Source organism: Oryctolagus cuniculus, chromosome X (assembly GCF_051225735.1).
Source record: "Oryctolagus cuniculus isolate XC-2025 breed Fujian yellow rabbit chromosome X, ASM5122573v1, whole genome shotgun sequence".
In the NCBI taxonomy this organism is placed as follows: Eukaryota; Metazoa; Chordata; class Mammalia; order Lagomorpha; family Leporidae; genus Oryctolagus; species Oryctolagus cuniculus.
This window is the reverse complement of record NC_142888.1, coordinates 22,516,976-22,527,753: the sequence shown is the minus strand read 5'-3', so window position 1 is coordinate 22,527,753 and position 10,778 is coordinate 22,516,976. Positions and strand designations below refer to the sequence as shown.

Genomic DNA, 10,778 nt, shown 5'->3' with positions numbered 1-10,778 from the left:
TAAACACAAAAACATAAAAGCAATTAGACCTCTAAGTGTTTTTATGTCAAAGGTGATTTTACTTTCCTAACGGATTTGAGAGATGACAACAAAATCTTTGTGAGAAATATGTTAGAGACTGGATATCTTGTTCCTGAGACATCTATACACAGCAAAGGAAAGAACACAAATGATCTATGGCTTAAAGAATGATCTTGATGGGAATGAGGAAGACTTTTGGAAATCAACAGAATTTTAGCTCTTGTCCTTTTTAGGGGTAACAGATACAGGGCATATGGGCCTCCACTCCACTCTACCTGCACTACAGACAATACTAACTAATCCTATTGTGTCCCAAAAATTCTGCCTAACATCATGTAAAAGAAATATGATGAAGAGATTCACAGTGGTTCTTAAAAGCCATTCTTGGCCCAATATAGAAGATACCAAATATTGTTTTTGGTAAAGAGCCAGAGAATAGCTTAAACTCTGTAACTATCTGGCTTCTGTCTGGTTTCTGTCTATTCAACTTTGCTGTTTTAGTGCAAAAGCAGTCATAGACAATATCAGAGAAATGATTGTGCTGTGTTCCAATAAACCTTTATTTATAGAAAATGAAATTTAAATTTTATATACTTTCTTGTGTCACACATTATTCTTCTAATGATTTTTAAAAAACATTTAAAATGTAAAAATTGATCCCAGCTGTGTGTGATATAAAAATATCTGGCAGGTTAGATTTGTCCTATGGGTCATAGTTGGCAAGCTCTTGCCCTAGTACAGGTCCTTCATTTTGCACACAAGAATATAGGGTGCAAAAAGAGGAAGCACCTTACCCTTATTTAACATCATGTTTTGGGGCTGGCACTGTGGCGCAGCGGGTTAAAGCCCTGGCCTGAAGCACCAGCATCCCATATGGGCACTGGTTCTAGTCCCAGGTGCTCCTCTTCCTATGCAGCTCTTTGCTATGGCCTGGGATATCAGTGGAAGATGGCCCAAGCCCTTGGGTCCCTGCACCCATGTGAGAGACCCAGAAGAATCTCCTGGCTCCTGGCTTCGGATTGGCGCAGCTCTGGCCGTTGCGGCCATCTGGGAGTGAAACATCGGATGAAGACCTCTCTCTCTGTGTCTCTACCTCTCTCTGTAACTCTTTCTTTCAAATAAATAAAATAAATATTAAAAAAAAAATCATGGTTTATGTGCAACGTCTGTCTTTTTGTGTCAAAATGTCTTAAGGTTGGTCCACACCTGCTGTTTATTTTTATATTTTCCACAAGACAGGTCCCAAAGCAACATGCTTTCTTTTGGTTCTTTCTTTTGATTCATACCCAAGGATTAGATGCCCATCAAAATGAACTTTCCCCTACAACATTTTGAGATATGAGAGTATGTTGAAAACTTCAGGGAAAAGGGAAAAAGAAAGTCATGGTTTATTTTGATGCAAAACATTTTTGAAATTGAAACATATGAGGGGGGTCTTCAAAAAGTTAATGGAAAGTGTGAATTATGAAAAATTGAATGGATTTAAAAAATTTTGCACCATAGCAAAATTTATCTTTTATAAACTTATCTTTTCATTCCATTTTCCATGAACTTTTTGAAGTATCCTTCTAATACCTATATTATTTACAGGTCGCAATATAGGAACATTTGGAATACATACACATATGTGTATTGATTTAAAAATTAATTATTTACTAAATAACATACAGTATTTTGAATAGCAGATGTAAGAAAAGGTGAATAGTGTTTATGCTAATTTAATCACTGATGTTTTAAAGACTCACAAGCAACATCTATGTGACGCACTGAGCTTTCATAGTAACATTGACATTCAAATTATTATGAATGAAGTTGTGTTTTGGATTTACTGTAAATGTACTCCTGCACTTTAAACTTATACCAATCACAGTACTTGCAACTACAGTCCATTTTTAAAAGCACACATAATTCAAAAATGAAATATGAGGGGACCAGCGCTGTGGCACAGTGGGTTAATGCCCTGGCCTGAAGCGCCAGCATCCCATATGGGTGCCAGTTCTTGTCGCGGCTGCTCCTCTTCCGATCCAGCTCTCTGCTATGGCCTGGGAAAGCAGTAGAGGATGGCCCAGGTCCTTGCACCCCTGCACGCGCGTGGGAGACCTAGAGGAAGCTCCTGGCTCCTGGTTTCAGATCGGTGCAGCTCCAGTCATTGTGGCCATCTGGGGAGTGAACCATCGGATGGAAGACTCTCTCTCTCTCTCTCTCTCTCTCTCTCTGCCTTTCCTCTCTCTGTGTAACTATGACTTTCAAATAAATAAATAAATAAATAAATCTTTAAAAAATTAAATATGACATACTCAGAGAATAGACTGCCAGCATTTGAAAAGTCAAGAAAACATAGAATACCTATAATAATTAAGCCATTATTCCTCAGAAATAGTCCAAAAGATGAAACAACAATGAAAATATGTAAGACTAAGGAATATTTTGGAAAATTTTATTTGTTCTTTGTCACCAAAGGTGCACCTTTTATAGTAGAAGACACTCCTGTCCTTATGAGCTCAGCATTTTCACGGACAAAATTGCGCTGAACAATTGGTATGCTGTAGCATTTCTGGTTAGTTGATTTAATTTTGGCTTGTACATTTGTTGGTGGAATAGTTTCTTGAGGTAATCCATTGATCTCATACAACCAGTACATATTTGCTGTCTGAAGGGAGAGGGAAAGATATTAGAGAGATATTTTATATGCAATATTCAGGAACTCAGAAAAATATATGGAAAAGTTTATTATAATTAAAACCTTCACTTTCCCATATAAGATGTGCAAAGGACCAGCTCTATGGTGTAGCGAGTAAAGCCGCTGCCTGCAGTACCCGCATTCCAATGGGCATTCGAGTTCCAACTGCTCCACTTCTGATCCAGCTTGCTGTTATGGCCTGGGAAAGTGGTAGAAGATGGCCCAAGTCCTTGGGCCCCTGCACCCACATGGGAGACCCTGAGGAAGCTCCTGGCTTTGGATCGGTGCAGCTCAGGCAGTTGCAGCCAGTTGGGGAGTGAACCAGAGGATGGAAGACCTCTCTCTCTCTCTCTCTTTCTCTCTATCTCTGCCCCTCCTCTCTCTGTGGTAACTCTGACTTTCAAATAAATAAATAAATCTTTTTTTAAAAATAAGATGTACAAAAGGTATAAAACTGAAACTTGCACTTATAATGACAAGTAATACCTATGAAAAAACAAATTAAGGAAAGCATTTTACTCTATGAATTAAGAACCATTTCCTTAAGGTGAACTAAGTAAGCATCCATCTCATATAAGGGAAAGCAAACTATTTGTTGCCAGAATGAACTATAACTAATAGAAACAATACCTTTCACAATGTATTTATACATGACAATTCAAATGTAGTCATAGAAATGACTGGTCAAATAAACTGAGCTTCTTTTGTAAGATTATGAAAATATGTAATATAACTATGTGAATATACCAAGGGTGGTATAAGATCATGCTTGACATTCTTAATGTAAATGCAAATCAGCACAATTTATATGATGATTTTTAATCCTTCATTTCTTCAGTATACATGCATAGGAATTAAGCATAATTCCTAAACCACATTGAATTAGGCAGTCTTGTGTTTTTCTGTATGTTTATGTCTGCAACTCAACATAAACATGCTGAGTTGCATTGCTCTTGAAGAATTTCTTGAAGTTACCTGTTTTTATATAGATAGGCCTTATCCTTGCACTAAGATTTGTACCACATGTTAGTGAAACGGCGTCATCTTATCTAAAGGCCCCATCTCAGGCCCCAACGCCATCTTGGCCTCTCCAGGACCCAACCTGGCTTACTAGGAGTCAGGTGGGCAAATGGCCCACCCAGAAGTGGCAACTCCACCCCCACTCTAATGGGATTTCTTGTTCCCATTCCCTTACCCCTGCCAGTGCATAGCAAGGCCTACTTTCTGAGCCAGGTCCTCTTTTTCTTCAGTCTCACCCTCTGGCTTGTCAGAGTCCCCCCCATCAATAAATCCTTTCCCTTACTTTTTTTACTTTTCCCTTACTCTTGGAGTGTTTTGTGGTGGCTTTACACCATATGTGCCCAGAAAACTCATTAAGGATAAATGCAGGACAAACAATTATTGTAGTACAGTAGGCTTGATGTGTTATGCAATCTATGTTGATAAATATTGTTTAAATGCAGAAATTTCTTGCAATCCGACATGGCCTTATTTTAATCATATCTGGCCCTTTTATAAAATGTTTATAGTAATTATGTATTCAGAATCCAAAAGTCAAAGCAGACTAAACCAAGAAATGTAATGCAACTGAGTTAAAAAGTAGTTTATCTCACGTAAGTATGTTCAATTTGAGAAACAAAGCTACATTTTAATGACTGTGTATATGTCAAATTTTTTCCAATACAGCTGACCCACCACATGGGTACAATTCAGTGAGTCAGATGAGTCAAATGGCACCATGTTTGCCATTTGGTACAAATGTGTGAACTGCATGAAATGACTAGTATTCATTGCTGGCACTTAAGAGTACACAGCGGGAGCCTTGTCTTGTAGGTTATGCTGGCCGGCACCATGGCATAGTAAGTTGTTTCCACCTGTGGCACTGGCATACCATATGGGCTCAGGTTCGAGTCCCAGCTGCTCCACTTCTGTTCCAGCTCCCTGCTAATGGCCTGGGAAAGCAGTAGAAGATGGCCCAAGTGCTTAGACCCCTGCACCTGCATGGGAGACCCAGAAGAAGCTCCTGACTCCTGGCTTTGGATTGGCCTAGCTCTGATAGTTGCAGACATTTGGGGAGTGAATGAGCAGATGGAAGACCTCTCTCTTTGTCTCTCCTTCTCTTTGTAACTCTGCCTCTCAAATAAAATAAATAAATCTTTTTAAAAAAGAGAAAATACAGGAGTGAGCTACATGAGGGAATCAACACTTCTCACCCAGCAACTTGTGTATATAAATGGGAACTACAAGTAGGGACTTATAGCTTCACCTGGTACTCATTTTAAAATTGTCAAATATATTTCAAGCATTTGAAATAAGATTAAAGTAATTTTATAATAAGTTGTGCTGTGTGTATGCTTTTTAAAGGAGTCATTAATGCCCCTTTTCCCATCATGCTATATATTAAAAAGAATAAGCTTATTGGTAAAGATTAAACATTCCAGTTCCTTTATCCATCATTAAATTTCTTCAATACAATTTTGAATAAAAACTATTATCAATTTTTGTTTCAAAAACACTTACAAATATTTCTATACAGTCTATTCCCAAACTCTTGAAAATACAAATAAAAAACAGAAGTTAAAATAATAAATTAATATCTCCATATCACCAATGTTTCATAGAATCAATGTTGATTTTATACAAAAGAACACCAAATTGACAATTAAACTCAACTTTTATTTAAAAAATTAAAAATTATGAAATTTCCAGATTTAAGTAGTGTTTCTGTGTTCTGAAAAGAGATCAGCCAAAGCCAATGAGCTCATGGAAATAGTGACCAAAGCTATATTTTTAAGGGTATAAGTCCACGAATGAAGCAATTGATAATCATTTATTAGTAAATGTGGCCTGTGCCAACTCACATCCTTCAGTTGTTTCCATTTCAGTGCCTGCCCCAACTTTCCATTGCCAGAACCTACATCTCTTTCACTTGGGATTTTTTTCAGAAACCCCAGAAGACTTCTGGCCTTAACAATCAGGAAGAGCATTCCTCATTAATCAAAATGGTGGAGGTAGTTATAAATAACCCAACTTTATGACCTTCTCAGATAGCAAAATTTGGTTTAAAAAAAATAGGGGACAGGTCGGGGGAGATTGAGAGCACTTCCAGCTACCAGCTCACTCCCTAAAGCCTACAACAGCCAGGACTTTCTCAGGCCAAATCTTGATGACAGGAGCACAGTCCAGATCTCTCATGTGGGCGGCAGGGACTCAACTACTTCAGCCATCACCTGCTGCCTTCCACGGTACACATCAGTAGGAAGCTGGATTTGGGACCAGAGCTGAAACAAGAACCCCAGGATCCAATTTGGATTGCAGGTATCTCAACCTGGTGTTTTAATCCCTAGGCCAAGTGTAGGCCACTGAAAATTCTGAGATGTGCATTTCATACCATTTCCCAGATGTCTCCCAAGGGTTTAATTTCCAGTTTTCTCTGTGACGGATGCCTTCATAATACACACTTTATTGATTTCCTTTCCTTTTCTATCTCATATCCAAACTTCCCTACATCTTTGTTTTGGGACTACTCGGCTGATATGTTACTTGGATTTGAATCCTTGTTTGACTATCTGCTTCTGAAAAAATACAAACCATGATATATATTTACAGTAGTATTTTCTACTATTTCAAGCTAGTGATAGATTTCCTCAAAAGCACTGTGTTTATACAAATGTTACCTATGTCTGGTTATGTCTCTAGTTATAACAAGGCCGTCTGGGGTAGACATTTGGCATCAGGGTTCAGATGCCACTTGGGACTTTAATAATTATAAATGTGATTTAATTGAATGGGAAATTATGAAACTTGATAGCATGATTGTTGAAGTTTGTTTAGACTATTTAATTAAACTGTTCTTTACAAATTGTTTTTGTTTCCAAGTAAAGCACAATCAATACTGTATTGTAAATATTGACTTAATACTTAAAATCAATCATTTAAAAATAGAATGATGACAAGTAACCAATAATTTTCATTTAGATTTTGTTTTCTGTGTTTTTTGTTTTGTTTTACTTGTTTATTTTTATAAGGGGAAAATTTCATATATACAGTTTTAAGAGTATAATGATACTCTTAAATGTTTTCACATTTATCAGGTGAATTAGCATGATCTTGTCATGAAGAACTGGGTTTTTGGAGTCAAACAGTATTTAAACCATGATTTTAAGATCATTGGTTTGATATTCAGTGACTCTTATGAATCATTTACCATAAAAAGGCAATTTCAAAGCCAAGTTACACAGGGGCCAGTGTTGCAGCATGGTGGGTTAAGTTGTCGTCTACAGTGCTGGCATCCCGTATGGGTGCCGGCTAGAGTCACTTCTGATCCAGCTCCCTGCTAACGCTAATGTGCCTGAGAAAGCAATGGAAGATGGCCTGAGAGACTGGACCCCTGTACTCACCAGGGAGACCCGGATAGAGCTCCAGGCTTCTGACTTTGGCCTGGCCCAGCCCTGAACATTATGGCCATCTGGGGAGTGAACCAGCAGTTGGAAGATCTCTGTCTCTGTCTCTGTCTCTCTCTCTCTGTATGTCTCCCTCCACTCTTTCTGTAACTCCAATTTTCAAATAAATAAACAAATCTTTAAAAGGGGCGGTAGGGTTTGAAGGTAGTAGCTCCTCTGTGATGCTGGGAAAGTTCTGTATCTGGGTTGTGCTTATAGTTATATAAATCTGTACCTGGGTTTAAATTGCTTAGAAACACACACAAACACATAAATGTGAAAAATCTTAAAAATGGAATAAGGTATCTGATCTAGTTAGCAGTATTTTGCCAACATTAATTTCTTTGTGTTGATATTTTACTTTAGTGATATACAAGGAGAATTCAAAAGGTTTGTGTGGAAATAGAAGTAAAAGATGAATTTATTTTGGGGAAAATAATTTGAAATCCATCCATAGGTTTTTTTTTTCAGAATACACATTTTCTATGAACTTTTTGAAGTACCCTTGTGACATTTCACCATTGGAGGAAATTAAGGGAAGTTTTCATAGCATTTTCTAATAATAAATGTCTGGGATTTCCTTTAAAATACTAAGGAAGGTGGTGAGCATATAGGTGAAGTATGATTTGCCATGAATTGATGTGTTTACACTGAATAGGGAGTGCATGGTGATTAATTATTCCATTTATGCACATATTTCAAATTTTTAATAAGAAAAATTGGATGAAAAAATAGTGAGTTATGAAACATGTTACATTTTTAATTTTCCCCCATGAGCTTTATCAAATTGTACCATTTCAGACTAACTGAAAACGACTTATTGTCTGGCCATTGATCATATATACTTTCATTTAAAACTTTTAATAATGCTACTAGGCATCTAATTGTCAAGTCAACACAGGGAATCTACAAGTAGAGTTTGCTGGTATAGCTTGCTAAATAGTTAATTCCAGAAATGTCCACTATATGCTAGATAAAATAACTATCATTTTAATTTTCAAATATTTTAAAGATGTCACTTAATCCCCTTAGAGTTATCAAGCTAGCATGTCATGATCACTTCAAAGCAAGCATGATTGCAGGCAGCAGAGTATGCACAGCAAGACACTGGAAGCTTTGTCTTCTTATTACCTAGGTTGCAGACATTCTTGGTAAAAAAAAATAAAAAGAACTTTCTCAAACATCATCTTATTTTCCCTGTTCACCAAAAAAAAATTTTTGCCTTTGGTATTACCTAATTATTGTTTAATTTAGATATCTAGAAACACGTTGGCACCAGGAATTGCATTTTATAATATGACAACATGCTCTTTGTTACCTTTACCACTGACAGTAGGCAATGATAGCATATTTCTTTTCAGAAGTTTAAAGTAGTCTTTAGCCTGAATGTTCTTACTATAAAATATGTGAAAAATTTTATAGAGAAATTTTTTACTGGATAAATTTTCAAAATAACATTTACCTTAACTGTTAATAAATGATCAGCTTAACAGATTTTTATATAAATGATCTGCTTCACATACTGTGCTTCCATTTTAAAATAACTTTTTTCTTCTATTTCATTTTCTTCATTTTAGACTTCAACATTTTGATAGTACTCTATGCTTTAATCAAAAGTTCTAAAATCTCCATCTTAAACAACCAAAAGTTAAAAAAGTCCTTAATATGAAAGGCAGTTTTACTTACTTTTACCTGATGCTGATAGCCTTTTGGTTAAATTCCATATTTAAATTAAGTTGTTTGACAAAACAAAAGTAAGATAATGCAATTGAAATAGCTGACTTTCGCATGGTAATATAAGTATTCTTGATCTGTGATCACTGAGTGAAATATTTTTTCCTCATTCATTATAATGTTTTTAGTGACATCAAGAATCCTTTATTATTGCTCTTATGGAACTCACCTGTATTACTAATGTGGCTTTGTATTTCTTACTGTACATTCGGGGAGTAAATCCTACGGTAAAGAGAATTCCCTTACTGGTACAAGAAGGAAGTTCTCCAGCCTGAGGTTTTATGAAAAACTCCCGATCACTGCCACGTAGGAAGAATGTGGTGAATGGCTCAGGACATCTGCAGCAAAAATACAAATATCAACTTGTTAGACGTGATCATTACTTCATTCATCGTGAGAGCTTCATGAATAAAGTTTGAATTCTGGCAAAATAAGCCTGCAGTTAAACATCAATGCTAATTGCTTATGGGATAGGGAGGAGGCATTTTTAGGATTACTAGGAAAATGCCATTCTTCTTAGTGTGGTAAAGTAGAATTCTACAATTTTTGCTCAATGACATCCTCTATGTACAATACTCAAAGAAACAATCTTGTCTCTATAAAAGTTGGAAGAATTCAACATCCCAATTGAAAATTCAGCCATTTGTAAATAAATTCTTATGTAAAATGATTGACCACTAAAGCTATCATAGAGCAGTTTGTTTCTACTACAATTCCATTTTATTTGCTTACTCTCCATTTGCTAAGGCAGATGAAAGCACCTTGCAGTCTCATTAAAGATTCTTGGGCCTAAAGATGGGTTGCAATGATCTGTGGTGAATTGATTAATGTTTAAGATTCCAGTGACCATCTTTATGTCAAGATTGAAGACTAAAGAAAATTGAGGAACTTCTTGGTAGACTAAAGCAGGAGAGAGGCACACTACATTAGGGGTTGCAAGTGAGGCATCTAAAATTCAAACTGACAGAGAAGATGCAGGTAAAAGGTCAAATGCAATTTCTACAAACAGAATTCACAGTGAAATGTGGAAGACATAGGGAATATTTAGATTGCAATTTACTGATTCACTCAACAAATAAATATTGAGTGTCGTGCAGAAGATTTGAGAACATGACTATGGATACAGATGGCTTAGGATGAAATAATACCTCTATATAGACACATGACTTCAGCTAATTTATTTAACCTTTCTGTACCTCAGTTTTATCATTATTTAAATTGATAGCTACTGTAAAGCCGTTAAATCAATGCATGAGACTTCGAAGGTGCTTTAGAAAGATTAGACAATACTACCATTATCACTGTTGTTTGAAAATATTTTATTATCAGTGCTAGGCAATGATAAATGACCCAATAAATTAAAGCTGAAGAAGACGGAGTGTCCATGGGAAATTCCATTAGCACGATGGCAGAACACAAACTCCTAGATCCTCTTTCCCCTAATGGAGACACTGAATCGGCAACAATAGATGGAATAATTCCCTTCGTGACAAATCCAGAAATCAATTTAGAGGCTCCTTCTACACCACAGTTGAATATGAAATAAATCACACAGAAGCCAATAGGAAAATTCTTGCCATAATCCCCTCCTCTGACATGGTGTCACCTGGCAGGTGCTTAATGTCCTCACTTTAGAAGGGGGTTGCCGCAGGGACTCCTTTCTGAATTTCCCGTCTCAGAGTGCTGATGGGGCTTAGCATGCTCCAGCTTCCTGGAGGCCTCTGAGAACAACAAAAGCCTGGGTGAAGCTCTGGGCTTCTGGTTTCAGCTTAGCACAGCCTCAGCCATTATGGCCATTTGGAGAGTGAACCAGCAGATGGAAGAATGATCTCTCTCTCTCTCTCTCTCTCTCTCTCTCTTTCCCTCCTTCTCTCGCTCTGTAACTCGGCCTCCAAATAAAT

The 10,778-nt window shown here is 36.8% G+C and overlaps 1 protein-coding gene across 1 annotated transcript in view; it reads right to left on the bottom strand.

Annotated features, from left to right (window-relative positions):
- Positions 1-2,446: 2,446 nt before the first annotated feature.
- CFAP47 (cilia and flagella associated protein 47) overlaps positions 2,447-10,778 on the bottom strand; it is a 375,387-nt gene continuing 367,055 nt past the window's right edge. Inside the window, exons 65-66 of the mRNA XM_089324690.1 lie at positions 9,047-9,215; positions 2,447-2,671 (exon numbers count right to left, since the gene is read on the bottom strand). Coding sequence (XP_089180816.1) covers positions 2,459-2,671; positions 9,047-9,215 — 382 coding nt within the window. The 3' untranslated portion in view covers positions 2,447-2,458. The remainder of the gene's footprint in view (positions 2,672-9,046; positions 9,216-10,778) is intronic.